The sequence below is a fragment of the Aphelocoma coerulescens genome, chromosome 10, assembly GCF_041296385.1.
Source record: "Aphelocoma coerulescens isolate FSJ_1873_10779 chromosome 10, UR_Acoe_1.0, whole genome shotgun sequence".
NCBI lineage: Eukaryota > Metazoa > Chordata > Aves > Passeriformes > Corvidae > Aphelocoma > Aphelocoma coerulescens.
Genome location: NC_091024.1, coordinates 12,747,904 through 12,771,559, shown reverse-complemented (window position 1 = coordinate 12,771,559; position 23,656 = coordinate 12,747,904). Strand labels below are relative to the sequence as shown.

The 23,656-nt window shown below is 48.6% G+C and overlaps 2 protein-coding genes across 5 annotated transcripts; both read left to right on the top strand.

Annotated features, from left to right (window-relative positions):
• The first annotated feature begins 32 nt into the window (after window positions 1-32).
• On the top strand, window positions 33-15,006 carry BLM (BLM RecQ like helicase). 3 transcript variants are annotated; one of them, XM_069025909.1, is made up of 21 exons: window positions 33-177; window positions 272-902; window positions 1,731-1,911; window positions 2,319-2,434; window positions 2,784-2,916; window positions 3,845-4,563; window positions 5,241-5,417; window positions 5,755-5,873; window positions 6,488-6,601; window positions 7,344-7,442; window positions 7,531-7,679; window positions 7,967-8,073; window positions 8,834-8,994; window positions 9,465-9,660; window positions 10,346-10,536; window positions 11,437-11,584; window positions 11,914-12,113; window positions 12,851-13,043; window positions 13,175-13,297; window positions 13,637-13,844; window positions 14,668-15,006. In XM_069025909.1, the coding sequence occupies exons 5-21, from the start codon at window positions 2,822-2,824 to the stop codon at window positions 14,849-14,851; spliced, it is 3,183 nt and encodes a 1,060-aa protein (XP_068882010.1). In that variant the 5' UTR covers window positions 33-177; window positions 272-902; window positions 1,731-1,911; window positions 2,319-2,434; window positions 2,784-2,821; the 3' UTR covers window positions 14,852-15,006. The 3 variants fall into 3 exon arrangements, with proteins under 3 accessions (XP_068882010.1, XP_068882009.1, XP_068882008.1); XM_069025908.1 differs by having other exon boundaries at window positions 44-177; window positions 253-902; window positions 2,322-2,434; XM_069025907.1 differs by having other exon boundaries at window positions 44-177; window positions 253-902.
• An 859-nt stretch (window positions 15,007-15,865) lies between these two features.
• Window positions 15,866-23,615, top strand: WDR76 (WD repeat domain 76). 2 transcript variants are annotated; one of them, XM_069025856.1, is made up of 13 exons: window positions 15,866-15,971; window positions 16,187-16,885; window positions 17,309-17,401; window positions 17,795-17,850; window positions 18,363-18,483; window positions 19,199-19,300; window positions 19,386-19,429; window positions 19,525-19,678; window positions 20,366-20,416; window positions 21,100-21,314; window positions 21,720-21,872; window positions 22,697-22,750; window positions 23,226-23,615. In XM_069025856.1, exons 1-13 carry the CDS (start codon window positions 15,903-15,905, stop codon window positions 23,479-23,481), a joined length of 2,067 nt encoding a protein of 688 aa, XP_068881957.1. In that variant the 5' UTR covers window positions 15,866-15,902; the 3' UTR covers window positions 23,482-23,615. The 2 variants fall into 2 exon arrangements, with proteins under 2 accessions (XP_068881957.1, XP_068881956.1); XM_069025855.1 differs by having other exon boundaries at window positions 15,867-15,971; window positions 20,366-20,518.
• Window positions 23,616-23,656: the final 41 nt, after the last annotated feature.

Sequence of the window (23,656 nt, the reverse complement as noted above, 5' to 3'; positions counted from 1 at the left end):
GCCGAATGCGAAGCGCGCGCGGCGCCGGAGGGAGGTGGCCCGCGCGCAGAGCGCCCCCTGGCGGCGGGGCGGCCCCGCGATGGCGGCGGTGCCGCAGAACAACCTGCGGGAGCAGCTGCAGCGGCACTCGGCCCGCGGAGCCCTCCGCGCCCCGGCACCGCCGCGGGACCGCCCGTCGTGAGTACCGGGGGTGGGGAGCGGGGCAGGGCGGCTGCAGCGCCCGGGAAGTGACGGGCGCTCCTCTCGTTGCAGGGGCTTCACCTTCAAGAAGGCGCCTCGGGGCCTCGCCGCCGCCTCGGTGCTGAGGGACAAGGACGTGAACACCTCCCTGACTCTGCCCGCCTCGGCCCTGCCGGACAGAAAAGCGCCGGCGTGGAGCTCTGTTCCCTCCCGCGGCCCCGGCCCCCAGCCGGCCTGTGCCCCCCGGGGTCCCGCCGCGGCTCCCGAGGCGTCCGAAGGCCCCGCGGTTCCCGGGGCGAGGGCGGGGAGCGCTGTTCCCGCCGGGAAGGCCGGTCCCGGTTCTGCTGCTGGCCCCTTTATCATCATCGGCGATGAGTGGGATGATATCGACGATTTTGACCTGTCGGGAATCGAAAAGAAATTCTCTCGGCCGTCCGTCCTGTCCCCCAAGGGGCTGCGAGCCCCCCGCAAGGATCCCCCGCGGCCGAGCCCCCGCCCGGCCTCGCCCGGCTCTCCAGGGCGCGCGGGGGAGGACGCGGGGCCCGGCGGCCGCGGCGGGGAGGCAGCGCCCGACTCCGAGCAGCGACCCTGCTCGCAGCAGTCTCTGATCTGCCTGGAGGACTTGGTTCCCTGCAGCGGGAGCACGGCTGCGGGGGACGGCCTTCGGGAGGAGTCACCTGCTGACCCCCTTCTGGATGCGGACAGGGCAGGGGCTCGCCCAGGTAAGGGGGTGTTTGAAGGTACCACTGAGCTGGAAGGAGATCTGTGTTTGCACCCAGAGGGCTTGGCTTGACTGGTCAGTCATCAGAGGGAGCTGTGTGCTCGTGACTGACAAGCAGCCCTGGATTTCGGTTTGGGTACCCCCAGCCTGGAAGCAGTGCGGCGTTCTGCCGGTGCAGGAGTAGCAGCTGCTCATGTACTGGAGTTACAAGACTTCCCACATGGCATTCCTGAAACGATCAATAACCTATAGGGATGTTACAGAGAGAAAAGCAGTTATAAAATTCATACGGGAGAGACATAAAATCATATACTTAAATGAAATATTAAACCAGAAAAAGTGGTCTCTCTCTATTTTTTAATGCAAACATAATAAACACCACAAAATAACTCCAACCTTCAATTATGATCACAAAATTCCTGCCTGTCATTGCTTTGGCAGCTCTGTCCCACAGAACTGCTCTATTTTAGATTCCTTACCTGCTGTGTTTTGAAACTTTGGACCTTTATTTGGGAAATTAACATGTTTACACAACTGAGCAACATCAAAGAGTGTTCAGGGATGCTTCCCTTACACTGAGTGATGAAAAGATTTGTGAACTGTATTTCTGTTCTTAATATTTTGTTGTCTTTTCCTTTCTCTGTGAAATTAATTTTTATAAGTTAATGATAATGGGGGAGAAAAGGGAGCAGTAAGTTTTATCCTTTAAAAGTCAGAAACTGTATCAAACAAGTGTTTTGAAATCTGGCTGCTAATTTTTGCCCTCCTCTGTTTGTGGCAGGCTGAGTGTACAGTGTTACCCAGCAATATTAATCCACTTCTCTTGCAGCTGCTGCTGCTGAAGGTGGTCAGGGCCAGGAGCCACAGAGGTCTGGGAACAGCCCCTCAACCCTGGATGAGGTCACCTGGCCGTTGGCAGGTGCTGAGCTCGAGGAGGATGACCTGGACGTCATCCCTCCCTCCCCTGAGGAGGAGCTGCCTCCCTTCTCCCCTTCTGTACAAAGTGTCAGGTAATCAGAGTTCACTGCTAAAACCATCTGTCTGTTGTGTGATTAGAAAAGTACCAAAAAAGACCCAAAACTCCTGCTTGTTAAGAAGGTACAGATTGAGTTTGTGTCTCTTTGCTGCTTGGCGGGTTAACGGTTGGCAGCTGCAATTAATGTTTTATCAAATACTAATTTTATGGCAGATGTTTTAGGTGGCTTTCACTTCAGAAAAAAGCAGAGTTACTTTTGTAGTGGGATGGGAGAAAATTTCTGGGGCAAGATTCGACACGTTGGTACGCAGGATGAGTGACTGCTCAGCTCTTGGGCCTTCAGGAATTTATCTTTTTCACACATCTTAAATCCTGTTGTTCTATGGAAATGCCTCAATTTACAGATATCTGTATTTTAGTAGCTTTTTCTTTTGGTGTTAGCAGTATTTTCAGAGACTCTCCCACTGGTGGAAGATGCACAGCTGGTAGCTCCGAGGCCAGGCAGGAGAAGGTTCCCACAACACATCCTGGAGGTGATCCTAGTGCAGGGGATTCAGGTACACAAAATGTTTTGGAATTTCATATCTCTGATTTTGGGGATAGTTTGCAACTATTTATTATCCTATGTAATCCATGAGCATTAACTAACAGATGGGGAATTAACATCTATAGGTGGAGGATTGACATAAATAGTTGGATAATAGATAATAGAAGTTGAAGGCAAAAATATGTAGATTTGTTGAGTTCCTGCACACAGAAACAGTTTCTTTATGCAAATGAACTAAAAATACATTGGAAGTAAATTGTTTAGACTGATTTACTGCAATGTACTGTCCTCTGGGAGAGTGGTATCCCCTTGACACCTCTTGTAATGAAAATGACTGCTGAACTCACTCCCTGTGCCAGGTGAGGCTGTGCCCGTGGCCCGGCAGCTGTACGGAGTCATGGAGGCCATCTGTGAGCTGGTGGATGCCATCCCCCTGCAGGAGCTGCAGGCCCTGGGCTGCGCCAGAGCCCTGCTCCAGCACAGGGACCTCAGGTAGGCTGGAACAGCTCTGTGTGCAGCAGGGAGCTGCCTGCAGGTGTCCCCAGTACACTGGAGAACGAGGCAGGAGGGGCTTTAAAAAGCTTGGAATTACTGACTGAGGGAAGGGACAAAGTACCCCAAACTGCTGCAAGTGTTAGTGGTCCCTGTGTTCTGCCAGATGGAAGTGCCACAGTGCCACAGGCAGTCTGAGGAGGTGCCTGGTACCAGGTGCTTCTGGAGAAACAGGTGGTGTGGTGTGGTGTGGTGTGACCTACCAGGTGTCCTCCTCAGTTCTTGTGCCACAGGCATTTGGTTGGTGTTGTCTCCCCTCTCGCTGACTACAGGGATGGTGATTCCTCCTAATATCCCTGAACTTGTTGTCTTCCCATGTAATTATTGGTACCACAACCTGCTGCTTTGTCTCCTGCGTTATCTGATGGCACACTACATGGACAAAGTTGGGATTTTGGTTAGGTTTTTCCTGGGCTGGGACTATGAGCTTCTGTAAATGTTCTCAGTATAACAACTTCTTTTATTTCTCATTGCTGGAGTCAGACATAGACTTTAGAAAGTACTTAAAAGCATAATTTGGTTCAGGCATACTTTTAACTTCAGGTTTTGCCTCTAAGGATTTATTTTTTATGTTCTACCTTGCCTGGATCTGTTCCTTGCTTTTCGGAATTCTTTTATTTTATGTCTGTAGAGATGATGTCATAATTTTGTCATTAGTTTCTTCTGGTGGTATTCTCTCTTCCCTAGATTTGTTTGAAATCGTTTTCAAACATGATGACTCAGAACACGATGGAACCCCACCATATGTTAATATGTTTAATAGCAGTGAGACAAAACTGTTTAATGAATGTTGTAGAACTTGGTAAATCATTGCTTGTGACTAAATATATTTTTTTTTCCATCTTCCTTCCCTTGTTATCTCTCTCAGGAGAAAATTGCTGGCCAATTCTGTCAGTTTGAACCAAAATGGCATAAACATCACTTTTCCTAGAAGCTGGAAGTCTCCCACGGAGCAGGGCCCTCGTGTGTGTCCTGGTACTGGTCCAGGTTCTGGCCCAAGCTGGAGCTTCAGTTCTGACAGAAACTCCCCCAAATCCACAAACCTCCCATCGGTGCTTTCTGTTCATTCCAGCAACTTTTCTGCCAAAACAAACCAAACCTTGGACACCTCTTGTGCTTCAAAGCAAAGTGCTGAGGAGATCCCCTGCCCAGGAACTGCAGAACTGCCTTTTCCCAAGGGAAGTGGCAGGGAGGGAGGTTCCCTCAGGCTCAGCCTCCAGTCCTGTGACAGCAGCTGGGACAAAAGTCCGGGAACGAGGAGTGGGAACCAGCCCCTGACCAGCACAACCCTGAAGGCTCGGAGCACAGCTCCCGCTGCCAGTCCTGTAGGGAACAGCTTGGGTACAAATGATCTCGACTTCGACCTGGATCACTTTGACATCGATGACTTTGATGAGGACTGGGAGAGCTCGGTGGCTGTTTCAGCACCCGAGGCACCATCGACGCCGTTGTGTCAGCCTGTCAGGGAAGGGCCGCCTGCCAAATCCCTCTTGTCCAAGATTATGTCCAGAGCCAAAGGGTCAACTGTGGGATCCAGTCCTGCTGCTCCAAAGCCAGGCTTCCTGATGGCAACAAAGAACCATCCAGGTAAATTATATTCATGAGGATTATTGGGTTTTTCAATTTTTAAATTCTTAGTCATTTCTTTTTAAACCTAAGACCGAGTTTACTACAGATCACATCAATGCCTTTTGTTTCTGTGGAAGTTTCTTTTGGTTCCTTTTTTGCAAAGTCATCTTGGAACTTTTTTTCCTCCAAATGATGCTGAACTAGAATATTCCCTTCCTGTGCAGGTTTCAGGCTGCTGGAAGATGAAGCTGCTAAAATTGGAAATGAGGGTGTTTCTGTGTTTTAGTTAAATAATGATTCTGCAGTTTTTGTTTCAGGGCTGTACAATGGTTTTTGCTGCATAATGTTCCAAAATGGGTTTGTGGAAGCAAACTCAATCCCCCTGGGGCCCATTTCGGGTTAATGTAGGGACAGGCTGGCGAAAGGGGAGGTGAAAATCAGAGTCACAGAATAGTTTGGGGTGGAAGAGATCTTAAAAACCATCTCATTCCACCCCCTGCCATGTCAGGGACAGCTTCCACTATCCCAGGTTGCTCCAAGCCCCATCCAGGCTGGCCTTGGACACTGCCAGGGATCCAGGAGCAGCCACAGCTTCTCTGGGAAATCTGTACCAGGGCCTCCCCACCCTCACAGGGAAGAAGTTCTTCCATAACTTATGTCATAACTTACTCTAATTACATTTTTTTGGCTCCTAGATCCAGTGGTTCATAACCCTGCACTGGAGCGTTTCAAGGGTATGAAATTTCCCCATTCTGAAGAAATGATGAATATATTTCACAAGAAGTTTGGATTGCACTGTTTCCGGACAAACCAGCTGGAGGCCATCAATGCTGCTCTGCTGGGGGAGGATTGTTTCATCCTCATGCCCACAGGTATGTGCCCCCACAGCACAGGCTACAGACCTGCAGCTCCTTTTGCAAGCTTTGGGACAAGCTTTTCTCTTCCCCTGTGCCTTTGTGCTGCTGGAATTCTGTGGCTGCAGGATTTCAGGAGTATTTTTGCACTGGGGTATTTTGAGTGAGGGGATTGAATTTCTGCCTTCCATAATAATTCACAAAGTAACTCTTTCTTATCCTACAGGTGGCACTTTGTGGCAGGCATTGGTAGAAATTTATTGCTTCCAGAAGTGCTGTAAAATGGGAAATAAGAAATAGGTCTCCATCCCTTTTCTCTTGATATCCAACATTGTGTTCTGTCTCATCCTCACAGGAGGTGGGAAGAGCTTGTGCTACCAGTTACCAGCCTGTGTCTCTGCTGGGGTCACTATCGTTATTTCTCCACTGAGGTCACTGATCATTGATCAGGTTCAGAAGCTGAAGACTTTAGATGTAAGTTCCAGCAGCTTTATTGAGTGAAACTGCAGGTAACTGGATTAGAAATCTGAAATTTTACAGCAGATCTTGTGTCTCTCAAATATAAACTGCATAAATTGATTAGATGGACACTGTGAATGGCACAGAAAGTTGCCTGGGAAGAACTAAATTGGATGAACTTGAATATCTTGGCAGCATGACCGCTGGATTTATTGCTGCTCCTGTGTTGGGTGTTAGAGCTGTGTTTTCCAGAGCAGATGCTGGTTCTGAGATACTGAGAATTGTAATTACTCACCTACACAGGAGCAGCCTGACTGCAGTGGGAATGAGCACTAAGAGTTCCTGAGTTAGGGGGGTTCTGGAGGTGCTAAACCTCTTTGGAAACATGATACACAGAGCAGAAATGCAGGTGCAGGAGATTACAGGGTTCCAGAATGGATTGGGTTGGAAGGAATCTTAAAGTCCATCGTTTCACCCCTCACCACAGGCAGTGACACCTTCCCCTAGCCCGGGGTGCTCAGATGTGTGTTCCCAAATGTGTGTTCCCAAGGCTGACTGCTTAGGAACTGGTTTGTAATGAGAGGTAGGGCTACATTGTCAATATATGTATTTATATATTTTTAATATAGATTGCTGCAACATACCTGACTGGTGACAGAACAGATGCTGATGCCTCAAAAATATACATGCAGTTGTCAAAGAAAGACCCTGTCATAAAGCTGCTGTATGTCACCCCCGAGAAGGTCTGTACTTCATCTTCAGTTGTAAAACCATAGGGGCTACAAGGGGGGGATTGCTGTGAGGTGCTGAAAGACTGCACTCAGAGTAGGCTTCTGGGGAAAAAATGTTAGACAGGTGATAGATAATTCATTAAGAATCTATACGGATGTAGCTAATTTCAATCAGTAATTAGCCAAGAATAAGAACTGAGTATGTCCGTAAAATTTAAATTCTTAAACTCCCATGCCCACCTCTTTCAATCTATCTTGCCACATATTAGTGTTAATCACTGTCCAGTAACTACTAAAGCCAGGCTGCTCTGAATAGGGTAATACAGGAAAAATACAGCACTGTCAGGGTGATAGGAGATTGCCAGATCTTACCTTGGGCTGCATTATATGCTGCCTTAAAAATATGTTATTGCACAAGAGCTTTGTAAGAGAGGGCTGATTAGTGTGCTGGTTGTGTTTCTCTCTTCAGCATTATTTTTCTGTGTTTCCTGACATAAGTAATTTAAAATTTACTGAAATTTCGTCAGAGTGAGGGGCCTCAGGATAGGTGATCCCAGAACCTCATGGGAATCCCACACCAGCTGCTTGGTTGAAACGCACCTGACCGGCATCATCTCTGTGCCTTGAAGGTTTGCCTGTGCAGTGCAGGTTAATTCTGCAGCGTAGGACAGTTGTTTCTGCATTCTCAGTCAGACCAGCTGACCCTTTTAGCCCAGGTCTTTTGCTTTCCATTGCCACTGCTGGTGTGTCCCAGGTGTGTGCCAGCAGCCGACTGATGTCCGCCCTGGAGAACCTCTATGACAGGAAACTCTTGGCACGTTTTGTCATTGACGAGGCTCACTGTGTCAGCCAGGTAAAACCTCCACTTGTTTTTAGGAATGCCAAAAGACTCAGTTGGAGCATTTTACTCTGTTATACTTAAATTTTGTTTTTTCAACCAGTGGGGCCATGACTTCCGACAAGACTACAAGCGCCTGAACATGCTCCGCAAAAAGTTCCGCTCTGTGCCCATGATGGCCCTCACTGCCACTGCCAACCCCCGCGTGCAGAAGGACATCCAGAATCAGCTCGAGATGCTGAAACCACAAGTGTGAGTTGCTCAGCAGGTTTCTGAAACTGTTTGTTGGTGCCACAGAAATTTTGAGTGGAAAACTTAGTAAAGTAAAAAAAAGCATCACAGGTCCATCTGAAATCCTTGGGTAGCTGTATCTGATGAAATGAAATGCATGCATGGAATTTAATAGGAGGTAGATGCAAAATATTAACATAAGAAATAGAAAACTTGCCAAGCCCTTCCTTGCATGATGAAGGAAGCTGTTTAACACAATGTAACTATACCCATAAGGCTGATGAGCACCATGAACTGTCACATTTCAGGTTTACAATGAGCTTCAACAGGCATAACTTGAAATATGATGTGTTGCCCAAGAAGCCAAAGAAGGTGGCGATGGATTGCTTGGAATGGATTAAAAAATATCACCCCCGTGAGTACTGAGCAGCATGGTGCCCACAGGCCTTTTCGTGAACCACTTCTCAAGGCAGCAAAAGCTTTTATAATGCTGTAATAATGATATATTTACCAGAAAAGCAAGATCAAGGTAAAGTGATGTTATTGAAAATGGGAATCGGGTTTATGTGCATTCTCAAGTTGAGAATTTAAGTTAAGATGGAAAAGTAAATTATGGTGATGCTCTTGAATAACTTTTCTGGAGCCTGACAGAGCTTTTAGCATCATGTCTTCAGAGCATGAAGGTCACCCAATATCTTAATTGTTAAATTGTGTTGGTCTGCTTATCTGCAGTTCCCCTTCAAGTTGTCTTCAGAGATTCCCATCTTTCTAGGCTCACTTTGGAGTCCTGCAGCTCCTGCTGCTGGAACTTGATTACACCAAGCTCCCTCAGAGCTGCTCCTGTACTGCACCCTCAGAGAGCATTGACTGAACTGCTCCAACCCTTGAATTATATAGGTTTTGTTCATGTATTCTAAATCCTGAGATTGCACAATGCTGATGAGGAAAACATTTCTTTTTTCCACCTCACCAAAAGCCCCTAAAGACTGGGTAGGAAAAACTATCAAGACTATCTGATACTGGTAAAATAAGTTCTATAGTGAAGCAGTTATATTTATATATTATCTTTATTCCAATGGGGAGGGTTGGTATCTGCTTGGCAGGTTTGACTGTTGAGCAGGGAAAGAGAATAAAACCGTATTGTAGGCCAGATTTCTTTTCCTATCTATTTGCAGATGACTCTGGGATAATCTATTGCCTTTCCCGGCATGAATGTGACACCACAGCAGCCATCCTGCAGAAGGAGGGGCTGGCTGCCCTGGCCTACCACGCCGGCCTCACCGATTCCAACAGGGATCTTGTGCAGCAGAAGTGGGTTAATCAGGAAGGATGCCAGGTGAAAAAAAAAACAGGTGGAAAAGGGAAGAAAATTTGGGCACTTTTATCCCTCTTGGCCTGGGAAATGGAAGGGAAGTTGTGCAGTGTTATCACCAAATGTCTGCAGTATTGAATAACTGATCCCAACAGACCTTCTGGGGCACAGCAGCCACCTTTCACTGGGAATTTTGTGAATAAAAGGTTGTAGCACTGCACCAAGGTGTGCTACTCCAGCAGGGAGGACGTGAGCAGTGCAGGGCTTCAGCAACAGCTCCTGGCACTCTCTGGAATTTGGGGTTTTTCCTGTGTCTGGAGTGGCTCTGCTGACAGGAGGGGAAGTGTTGCTGTTTTGTACTTGTTCTGCACTGTTACAACTGACATTCTGGGTCCTCCAGGTTTCCTAATCCAGGTCACTTGTCTGCTTTCCATGCAGTGTTGCAGGAGTAATTTCCATAATGTATGTCTAGAACATTATAATCTTCTTCCCAGGTGATATGTGCAACAATTGCCTTTGGAATGGGCATTGACAAACCCGACGTGCGCTACGTTATCCACGCGTCCCTTCCCAAATCCATAGAAGGTTACTACCAGGAGTCCGGCAGAGCTGGGCGGGATGGAGAGATGTCTCACTGCCTGCTCTTCTACAGCTACAGTGATGTGACCAGGCTGAGGAGGCTCATTCTGAGTAAGTTCTCCTCTGGAAACTTGGAGACAACGTTAGAGCAGTCACATTGTCACTGGTCTCATTTAGCCTGTGTTATTTCTCTTTTACAAGTGCTGTGGATAGTTTAGTATTGCAAGGAGGGGACAACTGTGAATCCTTACCTGGATGGTTTTCATTCAGGTGTCAGGAGCAGGATTTTTGTCACTTGGACTTAATTTTAGTCAAAACCACTTTGGTTCACAGAACAATGGAATTGTTAAGGTTGTGAAAACCTTAAAGATCATCAAGTCCTACTATCAGACCAGCTCCACCCCACTGTTCACCACTAAAACATGTCTTCAGGTGCCACATCCACATGTTTTTTGAGCACTTCCAAGGATAGTGACTCCATTCAGGGCGTCCTGTGCCAGCGATTTGCTACCCTTTCTATGAAGAAACTGTTCTTGATATCTAATCTAAACCTCTCCTGACACAACTTGAGGCCACTTCCTCTCATCCTGTCACATCCTTCTCTTGACTTTTGTAATTCTAGGCTTATTTCCCTTCTCCATTCTCTAAAACATCAGAGATAAAATCTGTCCTACATCAGTTCTGTACTAACCCGCTCATTTTTTTTAAGCAAAGCCAATATTGTGTTTTGGCTGACAGCCCATGAAAACGCAGAGGTGCAGCTTTAACAAACAGCATTGAATTTGCTGTGTTTCAGTGGAGAAGGATGGGAACAGCCACACGAGGCAGACCCACTTCAACAACCTGTACAGCATGGTGCACTACTGTGAGAACGTGGTCGAGTGCCGCCGCGTCCAGCTGCTCGCCTACTTCGGGGAAACCAATTTCAACCCCACTTTCTGCAAAGATCACCCAGAAGTGATTTGTGATAACTGCAGTAGAAAGAAGGTAAACCCCACAGGTTTTATTTTTAGTGGTGTTAAACCGATTTTGTATTTAGTTGCATCAAAAAGTGGTTACACGACCTTTGGGAAGGCAAATGGAGAAAAGGAATAAAAGTCCTGTATTTTTGTGATGCGTTCAGTTATTTTCAGGGTTTAACCATGGACTTGTGATGCTCCTATTCCTGTCAGAGGCATAAGGATGTTCCTTGTGGGAGGCAGGAGCTAATATCAGATCCACTGCAATGGCTATGGGGAAATCCCTCCAGTTCCTGTCCTGATGTTTTCAGGGCAGCTTTGTGCTGCCAGAGCAGCATGAGGGCCACATTATGTTATGCTTGTGCTGAAGGTGGTCCAAACGTTTGGGGTTATGCAAACTGAGTGACAGGAGCAGGAGCAGAAAGGGAAGGCAACTGTGGAGGCAGGCAGGGAAGGGATCCTGATTAGTTTTGTACCTGTGGATATTGCTTTTCAGCTCTTTGTTCAAAGCATTCCCTTATATAACTGTGATTAGAACCAAATTTGACCAGGATAATGCATATTCAGTCTCATTTAATGCATTTTGGAAGTGTAGGTTCTAGAGCATGGTGGAATAATTACAAGAATGCTTTCCAAATGATTTACCTTGATTTCCAGTACTTACCCAGCAATCTTGCACCTCACTCTGCACAAATAACTCCACGGAGATTATATACAATCAGTAGGACTGGTTTTGTATTATCACATCCAGAATCCCTGTGACTGTATCACTGTAGGTTACTAACTAGAAAATCACTGTTTCTTTATTTGGAACAAACTCAATTCACAGCTGAGAAAAGCTTGATAATGAAAACTGAGGTTGTCAGTAACAACTTGGATTAGGGCACAAACATGTAATAGCATGTCCTAATCAAGTCTGATTTAACAGGATTATAAATCAAGGGATGTGACGGAGGATGTGAAGAACATTGTGCGGTTTGTACGAGAGCACTGCGGGCAAGCGGGGCGGATGAATGGGAAGAGGAATCCAGGCTCTGGCAGGTACACCCTGAACATGATGGTGGACATTTTCTTAGGTGAGTCCGTTCTCCCAGAAACTCCTGAATAAGATGGTGCACAAATCCCTGACCAGGAATCAAGAGTGTTGTGCAATGCCAGCAGGCATTTAAAAGAACGTGTATTTTGCAAAATTAATCTTCCCAAGAATCACTTGGTGGTAAGTGATCCAAAATAAATGAAACTGAAGATTTAATCCATTTCAGGTTGCTATAGTGATAATATTGGTTTTCCAGTGTTCAAAGGCTTTTTTGAATGTGAATGCCTTGGGAATCTCCCACAGATCTGTGAATGCACACGTACATGGGCTTTGTGATCAGGGGCTCATCCTATGCTTCCTGTTGCACAGGTTCAACGAGTGCCAAGATTCAGTCTGGAATATTTGGGAAGGGGGCTGCCTATTCCAGGCACAATGCTGAAAGGCTGTTTAGAAAACTGGTCCTGGACAAGATCCTGGATGAGGATTTGTACATCACAGCTAATGACCAGGCAGTAGCATATGTCATTCTGGGAGAGAGAGCTCAGGCTGTGCTGGATGGGTCACTACAGGTGTGTAACTATTTAGTTTCTTGAAGGCATTGTTTTAAGGAAGGTGCTGCAGTTTTCCTTTAGCATATCCCCTCAGGTAGCTTAAACACAGTTTGCCTCCAGCTGAACTAACGTCTAATAGATGCAAGGAACAGAATCCAACACATGCAATTCTTAGTCCAGTATTCCAGTAATAATGTTGTGGGGCAAAAAGTGAGTTTGAGAGGCTTGAAGAGGTTTAAATCTTTCTCTTCTCCCCCCCCCATCTGATTCCTGCTGGACAGTGAAGGAGAGTTCTGACCCCCACAGAAAGATGGCTAAGAAGGGAAGAAGGACCAGCACTCCCTTCTTCATTTTCTACTCTATTTTTCCCTAGTCATTGGTGGGATCTGATGGAAGATGCACTTCATGAAGGTCACGGAACAATCCCAGGTTTCTTGAGGCAACACCTCCTCTGCATTAGTGCTGTGTTTGGAGCAGGACAGAGCCCTCAGCATTACCCCAGTGACCTCTGTTTGAAGCCAGCTGGGAACTGGGCTCTTGGGAGGTTTTCCCTCTGTCTAGACTCTGCCAGCTCTTTGTAGAAGAAACTTGGGTGTGGTGCCTGTAAAAAATTATTTTAAAAAATGTATACTGGCTAAACAGCTTTTTTTGGTCCATCAAAGTATACTTTCTGTTTCCTGTGCTGTGTTCCTGTGTTATCAGTCAAGGTGTGCAGGAACTCCCTGGCAGGAGTTACAGATGGCTCATTTTAACAGGTGGAGTTCCACGAGACAGAGAGTGCCAGTGCCATCAGAAGGCAAAGGGCTTCCATGACAAAGATGTCCCAGCGGGAAGAGGTGGTTAAACAGTGCCTCAGTGAACTTACAGACACGTGCAAAACGCTGGGCAAAGTCTTTGATGTGCATTACTTCAATATTTTCAGTACTTCCACTCTAAAGAAAATAGCAGGTAAGGTCAGGTTTCTCAGAAGTCCTTTGGGGCTTCTGCATAGAGGGGTGTGGAAAGGAATTAATTTCCTTCAGGGTATCGTTATAAAAAGTTGTATGACATGTCTGAGGGGTGCTTCCATTGTGTTACAGAAACTTTGTCCTCGGACATGGAGGTTTTGCTGCAGATCGATGGTGTCACAGAAGACAAACTGGAGAAATACGGTGCAGAAATAATTAAAGTGATGGATAAGTACTCAGAACGCGCCATTCCAGGTGTGCTTTGTACCTCAACATGTACTTCCTGTTCAGTGCCTTTCTCTCCTCCTCTAGCAGATGTTTGATTCAAAAGTTACCTTGTTTTAATCACAAATAACTAATTCTTACAGTTTAGTAATTCCAAAAGGGAGCAATCACTTTCAGAACATACCAAACTCTTTGCTGCCTTCCCACTAGCTAAATTCAGGGTATCTCTGAAAGACTAGGGATGGGGCAGTGCAGAGGAGGTGAGGAACAGCCAGGACAGATGTTTTGATGCCATCAGTGTGTTCTGGTGACTGACTGGCTCAGGTGACACCTTGGCTCAGTTAGTTTTACCTCCCTGCCTGTGTGTAGAAGATGCTGCCTGCCCAGGTGCGGACACAGCCACGGGGAGCACTGGCTCCCTGGGGAGCGATGGAGAAGCAGAGGATGCAGGTACAACCTCCAGCTATTTTGGCAATAACACAAACCAAAGGAGGAAAAGGAAACGGCCGCTGAACTCCAGGGATTCCAAGAGGAAAAAGACGAGTGCTGGTGGCAGCCAGCAGTCCCACCCCAGAGGGTATGTGCCTGCAGTCACTTGTCACTTCTCTTTGCCCTCATCAGCATAGTGATGATCCCAGAACTGCAGTTATCCCCCTGCAGTTTCTTGAGTATGGGCTTAAATATTGGTGTTAAAATTATCTGGGTGCCTGGTAAGAACTGCTCTGCTGTGCTTTTCTGCATGTTTGGTTTAAAAAGCTGGTGAGGAATGATATTTAACAGCTGTCCTCACAATTGACTGCCACAAGCTAAGCAGGGACACTAAATTTCAGTGTTCTGCCATAGCCAGCATTGGCAGGCTGACCGGGTTCCTTGCTTGAAATTGTAAAGAGGTCTTAAAACTTTGAACATTTGATGGAATATTTGAACTTCAGCCCCTTGTTAATTGAGATTCTCCCTCTGATTGTATCATGCATCTGCTGTTGGTTGGTCTTGAGCTTCTAGGGCAGATCTGCCACTTCCCAAGGATTTCCCCTTCCCTGCCCCATTTTTCATCATTCTGCTCCTTGGTTTTTGTAGCAAATGGGTTTTCTCATCTCAGCAGGTTTTGTCCCACCCTTGACACTTTCCCATCTACTGGAATATCTGTCATTAACTGCTGCTGCCTCTGAAGTGTCACTTGTTGCTGCTCACCCTTGGGTACATCCCAGAGCAACAGCTGCACTGTTTGCATTTCAGAGGTAGTTTGCAGCCATGTGTATTAAAAAAAAATAAATTTTACAAAATGAGTGTGTAGTCCTCTAGAACATGCAGTGGTGGTGCCCATGTGAGTGCAGGCTGGTGCAGGGGACAGGGCAGGTGACACAGGTGTCTCACATACACCTTCTCTCTGATTTTTGCAGTGGCTACAGCAGGTACAGAAGGACCAAGAAGCTGCCGAGCTCGAAGGCTCCAGCTTCCTCCAGTGCCAGCTCTGTGTCCCGGAGCATTGGTGGCATGCAGGGAGCTGCTGGGAAGCTGGGCATGATGGCACTGCCCAAACCCAAATTCAGGAGCTTCCTTCAGCCTTCGTATTCCATTTTGTAACTGGGAAATGCAATTACTGGATGAATTTCCCCAAGATGGAATCATCGTTTATTAAATTTTTGTTTCATTTGCTGCTGCTGAACCTTCTGGGACTTGTGTCTTTGTCAAGTGCAAAAGCTCACATTAAATAAATATTTTTTTAACTTGTCAGTTTATTTGGGCCTTTCTACTTCTGAGTGGTTCTGGAAACTCTCCCCTATTGGTGACACTCCTCCCTCTGATTCTGCTTTACAGTCCCCTCAGGGACATGCTCAGGACCACAAATGCTGGTGGTCCCCAAGCTGTGGCTGCCTCTGTCCTTCTCCCTTGCTCCTGCCTCAGTGCTTCAGAGCTGGAAAGCTGGGCTGCTCCTCTGGAAAGGGCAAGTTGGGAAGGAAAAACGTAATGAATGTTTTTAAGTTTCCCATTTGATTCCCCAGATCCTGGAACTGGGAGTGCCCAACCCTGCCTTGGGTGTGCTTTTTTTCAGTTACTGGTTTTTTCTCTTTAAACCATGATCTTGTCAGTGCCGTGGCACAGGGCCCGGAGCTGCCCTTGGCTCCGCTGTCCTGCCTCGCCCAGGCCTCGGCGGTGTCGGGTGCGGGGTGTGAGACGCAGCTGTGCCTGCAGGGCTGTGCACGGAGCACCGGGCAGAGCTGGGACGGGCCCTTCCCCTGCTTGACTGGAGTGGAGGATTTCATCCGCTGTTTCTGGGCAACGAGTCCGCATGGTTGGGGTTGGGAGGGACCTTAAAGCTTATCCCGTTCCACCCCCTGCCATGGGCAGGGACACCTTCCACTATCCCAGGCGGCTCCGAGCCCTGTCCAAGCTGGCCTTGGACAGTTCCAGGGATCCCCACGGCTTCTCTGGGCACCCTGTGCCAGGGCCTCACCCTCCTCACAGGGAGGAATTTCTCCACTATCCCCGGTCTCCCTGCCCTGCGGAAGCATCAGACCGCTCCCGGTGCTCGGGCGGTGCCGCGGCTGGGACGGCGCTGAGGCCGCTGAGGGCGGGAACCCGCCCGGGCCGCCCCTCTGCGGGCGGGAAGCGGCCGCTCCGCCCCGCGCGCGCCATGGCGCTGTCCCAGCCCGGGCCGCAGGAGCCCGAGGAGCCGTCACCGCACAGCCGGCAGCAGCTGCAGGTCCGCGGGGACTGCCGGGGCTGGGAGGAGAGGGGACGGGGGAGACGGGGACTGAGGGTGGGAGGGGACCCGGGGTCTGGCAGGAGAGGGGACCCGACATGAGCTGGGTTTTGAGGGGAGAAACCGGGGGAGGTAGGGAGCAGGGCAGGGTTCAGGGCCCGGCGGTGCCGAGGATCCCGCCGAGGGTCCCCACCGAGCCTCGTTCGCCCCCGCAGGAGTCCCTCCCGTCGGGCCACGCCGAGCCCCGTTCGCCCCCGCAGGAGTCCCCTCCGGTAGACGCCACCGAGCCCCGTTCGCCCCCGCAGGAGTCCCCTCCGGTAGACGCCACCGAGCCCCGTTCGCCCCCGCAGGAGTCCCCTCCGGTAGACGCCGCCGAGCCCTCTTTGCCCCCGCAGGAGTCTCTCCCGTCGGGCCACGCCGAGCCCCGTTCGCCCCCGCAGGAGTCCCCCCCGGCGGACGCCGCCGAGCCCCGTTCGCCCCCGCAGGAGTCCCCGCAGGCGGACGCCGCCGAGCCCCGTTCGCCCCCGCAGGAGTCCCCCCCGGCGGACGCCGCCGAGCCCCGTTCGCCCCCGCAGGAGTCCCCCCCGGCGGACGCCGCCGAGCCCCGTTCGCCCCCGCAGGAGTCCCCCCCGGCGGACGCCGCCGAGCGCAGGCCGAGCGCGGCCCCGGGCCTGGGGCGGCAGCTGCGGGTGCTGCTGACGCCGCTGCCCGCGGCGGCCTGGCCGCGGCCCCAAAAGCGGCTGCTGAGCCCCGCGGGGACCCGCGCCCCGGCCGGCAAGAGGCTGTGCCCGGAGCCCGACACCGGCCCCAGAGCCCCCCCCGGCTCTCCGCCCGGCCCCAGCTCGGCTGCCCGCGGCCAGGATGGGCTGTGGGATGCGGACAGTGACGGCAGCGACGGGGGAGACGCGGCTCCGGTGAGTACCCGGCCCCCGGTTATTATCTTCATAAAAGTAAAGTTTTAAAGTGCTTTTCCTCTGTACGTAGTTTTTTCCCCTCTTTTAACCTCTGGCTGGCAGTGTTCCACTTCGTTTTATCCTTCCACTAAAGTTTCAAGTTCTTTGCTGAGTGTCTTCATGATTGTTTTCATTATAAAAATAAAAATTGATGCACTGTTCTCTTCGTAGAATTAATGCCAGTGTAAGTTTTGTAAAGTAAGCTGGACCTGTATGGACAGATTTTGATGTTGATACATGGCCACCCCAATTTGTATGGTCTTATGATTGTTACAAATATATCAAACCACTTTAAAGTCATTTAATCAGTTTAGGGGCTCACTTCCGTGAGCCTGAAACCTCTCTTGCAGCCATGTAACTGTATGATGGTTTTTCTTTCTGTAGGATGGATACTCCCACCTATCAGCCTACGAAAGGAAAAGACTAAAGAACATTACAGAAAATGCTAAATTCTTTGCTGCTCTAAAGCTGCATGAGGTCTGTATAGGGTGTAAATAGCATCAGAATAGTCTTTCCAAGTGTCATAATTGCACTGTTATCCCTCCTAGTGTGAAACCCTTTCCTCACTGGGGCAGTTGTATAAGGAAAGCCATGAAAATCATAAAATCCTGGAATGTTTGGAAGGGACCTTAAAGCCCCTCTCATTCCACCTCCTGCCATAGGCAGGGATACCTTCCACTATCCCAGGGTGCTCCAAGCCCCGTGCAACTGGCCTGGAACGCTTTCAGGCATGGGACAACCACAGCTTTTCTCTTTCTTATTATTATAAATAATTGCAATAAGTTCATTGCAGCCTTGAGATAATTGTATTTTATACAGGTTAATTCTTTATGCTCATTATATGTATAATTAATCTCTTTTCTCTTTAAGTCAGCTGCAAGACTTAACCAAATTGCAACTAAAAGGCAATCTCATGTCACCAAAAGGTAAAATAACAGTAGGTGAGATTTATATCCTTGATTCTTCATTGTGGGATGAAAACAAATGTTAGGAAAAGGTGTGGGAAAAGAAAGAGAGGTGTGACCAAGGTGCAAGGGAGAGGGTAGCTGGTAAATGTAGGGGAGAAGACATTTGGCAGTGCCAAAACAGTACCAGGTCCAACAGAAAATGAGCTGAAGCCCAAGTAAAGAGTAATCTGTGTGATGGGAGAAGGTGGGAAAGGCCGGCTTGGTGGGTGAATGGCCAGATGGATAATGAACGAGGAGAGCTGGGAGGGGAAGTGGCAATTTCATAAGGAAAGCAGTGGTGCAGGACCTGTGTGTGCAGTGCAAAGTGCTCGTGGTGTTGCTCCTCACTATCACTGACAGGAAAAGCAACCCCATCCCTCCTGCAGCGGGCCAGGAGGGGCTGATGTCAGTCTGTGTCCCAGCTGTGCCCTTGGGTCTGTCCCTAAATGCAGGGACTCTCTTCTGTAACTGAGATGTTCTCCTTGTTCCAGGCGCAAGCCTAAAAAGGTGGAGGATGAAACAGCCCGGCGGCGATCGATGCGCCTGCTCCGAGTGGAGCCACTGGACATTCCATTGTTGGAGTCACCTGCCCGGCCAGGAGCAGAGGAATACGTGAGATGGGGAAGGGCTGGAGGGGAGGGGTGTGTGCACAGCAGCTTTCTAAAACCAGTGCTGGTGACACTGGTGGGTGGCACTGGGCATTGCAAACCCTGAGGCATTTGGGAGATGGTGACACAGGGACAGTAAGGAAGGGTCAGTTCTGTCACCCTGAGCAGGTGCCACGGTCTCGCCACAAGCCAGGCAGTGCTCTGTGGCCCAGGCTGATGGTGTGATGCAGTTGAGGATCCACAGAAGGGTCCTGAGGTAAAACATTTCACATCAGCAGCCCATGGAGCTGAGCAGCCTTGAATTCAAACATTTATTACTCTGGTTTTTATTTCACTGTAACTTCTGATGTGGTTTTATTTTCCTGGATAATATTTCCCATCTCTCTGAAGCAGTAATGGAGCAACAAATAAAAGGTATGCTGTTCTGAGAGATGGGAGTTTAAATCTTCCACGGAGCTGTAGAATAGATTTGAATCTGTTATAAAGGTCTTGCTGGAGTATCAGGAGAGGAAGAAACACAGGGAAGCAGTTTGTCTGTGCTGGCAGTGAAATTCTCTTTATCTTTTTAATAAGATTATGATATCACCTTCTGTTTTTATTGTTTATTTCCTGTCCTGTTGTGGCATGTTCTCAGAATGTTTGGTATGGGGAAAGTACCAATTCACCTTGTTCATGGTTTTAGTTGGTTTGAGTTACAAAAATTGCCAATGTCATTCCAGCCTCAGGTTCCAGTCGGACCTTTGCCCATGGTTCCAGAGGATCAGGCAGAGAACAGTAAATGGACAGAGGCCTTGCTGAGCACGTGGATGAGGATAAGTGAGGTATTATTAGTTTAATTAGTTATTTTTGGATAATGTAGTTTCACTTGGGCTCTGATTCTGATAAATATCTCCTTTCTGTCTGTAGCTGAAAGCAGATGATGCTGATCGGGGCACACCTGACATAAAGAGGTAGCGTGAAAACAGCAGCAAAAACTGGGTGTTGTCTGGCCCCCGTTCCTTCTCTAATGAAGGTTTTGGTGATGGTTGTTATTTTGGTTTTCCAGGTACCAGGAGAGCCTGAGCAGCATGGTGCTGAGTGAGGAGAACATCAGGAAGGTGGTGAAAAGCCGGGTGTGTTCCATGGCCATCCACCCTTCCGAAAGCACCATCCTTGTGGCAGCTGGAGACAAGTGGGGGCACGTTGGCCTCTGGAATGTGGTGAGTGGTTGATGTACTCCTCATCTGAACAGGTGTGTGGTTCAGGACAGGTGCACGTGGGGCACAGCCTGGGGTGGCATTTTGTCAGGCTCATGAGGGTGTTGTAGGTTTTCTCCATTCTTAGGGATAATACCAGGATGATTGTCAAATTTAGAGTTGCCAGAATGGCTTTCCTTTTTGCTCTCCCTTGGTTTTTTTCTGAAATTTGTGAGCTGAGTCATCTTTGTGGAATGGGTCCACAATGACCTGTTCAGTTTCTTTTAAAATAACGAAGTGATGCAGAATTTAGAAGAGAAGACACAGGAGATTCTGCTTTAGTGCAGTTTGGATCACTAATTCAGCTTAAACTCTCAGTAACGCAGTGTGTCCGTATTTTGATGTAAAAGGCACGTGTGGTAACTGAAACTGGCTCTGTGGGTGAAAATGAGCCAGGTGCTGCCATCCAGGTCCAGGGCTTGTGGCTGCAGTGGCACTAATTGCAGCAGGAAGTTGCAGCTTTCTGTAATTAGGGGCCAGAAGCAGCCTCACTGTCCATATTACCTGTGCTGGTGTCTCCTCTCATCCAGCACCCTCTGCCTCCTCCAAAAAAGATTCAAAAACTAGAGGTTTGGCTTTAAGAGTTGTAGTAGTTAAAAGAAATAACTTTAGTGACCAGCACCTGTGTCTGTGGGATCTGTCATTTTGCAGAGCTGCAGGTCTGAGGAAGGAGCCCACATCTTCATCCCCCACAGCTTCCAGGTCAGCTGCATGCACTTCTCTCCCTGCAACCCTGCTCACTTGCTGTCCCTCAGCAGTGACACTCTGCGCTGTGGGGATGTCACCAGGGCTGTCTTTGATGAGGTGAGGCACTGCTAGGAAGGTTCAGTCTGCTTGTACAAAGTCATTATTTAGTTGTTTTATTAACAAGAAAGTTCAAGTTGCATTTCCACAAGGACACGTGAATTAACCTTAGTTAACATCACAGAAACAGGGAGATGTTTTCTACTCACCAAACCCAGTGACAGCCTGCATTCTCCCAGTTTCCAAGTTTACATTTCTGCACGTGATTAAAAGTTTCTGCAGCATTGGAGAAGGGAAAGATATCCTTAATCCTTGGTCAGTGTGTGCTCAAGGCCAACAGCCCTTTGATTGCTGGAACACAGAGGTGACTGCCTTGCAGGAGCTCTGACAGGGGATTTGGAGTGTGCTGTTGCTGGTCTGGTTTAGATGGTTAATTATCTCCTAATTGTTTCCCCTGTGGAAAGCTGTTTTGCAGAAGGGTTACCTGCATGGCTGGGTAAGGCTGTCACATGGGCTGCACTAGTGTTTTTAGTGAACTAAAAAGGGAAAGGATGAAACCCATAGCCCAGGGAGTGTTTGGGTGTTAGAACAACTAGGTGTTTCCTTTAGTTCTGGTGACATTTGACCTTTCCTGGGCTCAGATTTGCAGGAGTGAGGAAAACTTCTCCTCCTTTGACTTCCTGGAAGACAATGCCTCCACTGCCATAGTGGGTCACTGGGACGGGGGCGTGGCCATTGCGGACAGACGGACCCCAGGGATGTCCTCGGAGCTCTCTGCGGACACTGGCTTCAGGAGGATACGGACAGTCCACGTGCACCCTGTGAACAAACAGTATTTCCTGGCTGCTGGCTCAGTGTACGTAGCCCACATTGAACCAGTTGTTTTTTCTGTGGTCTCTGTGCTAGGGAGAGCTGGGGCTGAGGAGTTTGTCAGTCTCAATGTACAGTCAAAGCTGTCTTGGTCCTTTTACAAAACAAGTTTTCAGTCTCCTTAGCAGGATTTAAGGTGGGATTTGGTTTGATTTCCCTTCACCTTTTGGAAATGGGGACAGATGGGCCCTGGTGGACTTTGGTACAGAGGGACTTTATGGAGGGCTGGTTGGGGGGTGGTTTTGGTGCTCCCAAAATCCCTTGGAGCCACCATTTGAGTGGGTATTGAAGCTCTGAACCAGATCCCACATAGCCTGCTGTGCTCTGGAGCTTTTTTGGTAAATGAAGTGAATTTGGTAAATTATTGAAGTGTGTGTGGTACCTGTTGCAGGGACGTTTGTGTTTTCGATGTTCGGTACCTGAAGGCCAAGGGGAACAAGCCCCTGAGCTCTCTCACAGGACACACCAAAAGTGTGGCCTCGGCCTATTTCTCCCCTGTCACTGGGAGCAGGGTGGTGACAGTGTGTGCTGATGACAAGCTGAGGTAAGGCTGTGGAAGGAAGAATCCTCATGGAAAATACTGTTTGGGCAGTTTATTGTCATTATTATTTTTATTACCTCTCCACATGACCCATCATTGAGAACCTTCTGTCTTTATCATTTTAGAAAATGATAAAGATTTACTTCACTAACATTTTTAATGTCGTTTTTAATGATTTTTTGGTTTGGTTGGTTTTTTATTTAATTCTCATTTTCCCACAGGATATTTAACAGTAAAAATGTACAGCTACTGTTAACCTTTAAAAAGCAATCAAACAAAATCAAAACCCATGAAAACAGCCAGCCAAAACCTGTCTGGTGAGCAAACACAAAATGCTCAGAAACTAAATTTGTTTGTAGCTGGTACTTGAAATAATGATATCAGCTCTTCTGTAAATAGCCTACCATTTCATAATTTAAGCTGCTGTGAGTTGCCTGTGTTAGAGGTTCTTTTCCTCCTGGTTACTTTGTGACTATAATTTCTGTAATTACCTGATTTTTTGGGGGGCTGGGCAGTTTTCGCCCCGAGGGCTGGGATCCCCCAAGTTCATGGGGGTGAAGGAGCAGGTGGGATGCTGGGCTGGCCTTTGGCCTCTCCAGCCCCTCCTCTACCCTCAGCTGCCAGAAAGGGTAGGCTGCAGTTGCAGCTGAAGCAAATCCACTTTGCCAAGCACATCTAGTGATTCCAGCTGGGATGCTGGTGTCTGTGGCCAAGCTGGTGTCTTTGCTGCTCCTGGGTGGCCCCAGGAGCTGATCCTGCTGTGTGAGGGAAGGAAGGGCTCTGTTTTTGCACAGGTCCATGGTATTAATGTGCTGTTCTGTGCTCAGGGTCTACGACACCACATCCTTGTCATCGACTGTCACATTGCTCAGCTCCATCAGGTAAGGAGAGCACACCTGAGCTGAGGGCAGCACCATGGCTGCTCCTATGGGCCTGAAGGGACAGGACACAGGGAATGGCTTCCCACTGCTGGAGGGCAGGGTTAGATGAGATTTTGGGGAGAAATTCCTCTCTGTGAGGAGGGTGAGGCCCTGGCACAGGTTGCCCAGAGAAGCTGTGGCTGCCCCTGAATCCCTGGAAGTGTCCAAGGCCAGGTTGGATGGGGCTTGGAGCAGCCTGGGATAGTGGAAGTGCTGTGGCAGGAGGTGGCACTGGATGGTCTTTAAGGTCTCCCCCAGCCCAAACCATTCTGGTATTCTTGTCCCATCCTGCTCATCCCAGGACAGGGATCCACTGCAGGGATCTGAGCACTCCAGAGTGAGTGGTGAAGATTTAGAAGGCCAGGGAGCAAATGGGACGTAAATGACAATTTAAAATGCTGCATTCATGAGGAAGAATGTTCCTCTTCCCTTGCAGACACAACAACAACACGGGCCACTGGCTGAGCCGCTTCAGGGCCATCTGGGACCCCAAGCAGGAGCACTGCTTTGTGGTGGGCAGCATGGCACAGCCCAGGCAGATCCAGGTCTTCCAGGACACCGGGAAGTTGCTGCACTCCTTCTGCAACGTGGACTTCCTCAGCTCCGTGTGCTCCATTAACGTCGTCCACCCCAGCCAGAACATCCTGGTGGGGGGCAACTCCAGTGGCCGCCTTCACGTGTTCAAAGACTAGAAGTGCCTTAGATCTGTATTTTATAACTTTCTGCTTTGACTTTGTTTATTCCGTGTTAAGCCGTTCCGAAGCTGACTGTTGATTCTCAGGACAGAAATGTACTTTGAAAGTCTTAAAATAAATCGTTTAAACTATCTTTGGTACCCATGTCTTCCCTGGAAATAAAACTGATCCT

What these genes read in the sequence shown, in the direction of transcription:
- BLM (XM_069025907.1), top strand. Translation starts at nt 80, where the DNA reads ATGGCGGCGGTGCCGCAGAACAACCTGCGGGAGCAGCTGCAGCGGCAC. An exon ending in AGAAGCTGAAGACTTTAGAT is followed by an intron (nt 5,874 to 6,487) that starts GTAAGTTCCAGC and finishes TTTTTAATATAG; the next exon opens with ATTGCTGCAACATACCTGAC. An exon ending in CACTCTAAAGAAAATAGCAG is followed by an intron (nt 13,044 to 13,174) that starts GTAAGGTCAGGT and finishes ATTGTGTTACAG; the next exon opens with AAACTTTGTCCTCGGACATG.
- WDR76 (XM_069025855.1), top strand. Translation starts at nt 15,903, where the DNA reads ATGGCGCTGTCCCAGCCCGGGCCGCAGGAGCCCGAGGAGCCGTCACCG. An exon ending in CCAGGGCTGTCTTTGATGAG is followed by an intron (nt 20,519 to 21,099) that starts GTGAGGCACTGC and finishes TCCTGGGCTCAG; the next exon opens with ATTTGCAGGAGTGAGGAAAA. An exon ending in ACATTGCTCAGCTCCATCAG is followed by an intron (nt 22,751 to 23,225) that starts GTAAGGAGAGCA and finishes CTTCCCTTGCAG; the next exon opens with ACACAACAACAACACGGGCC.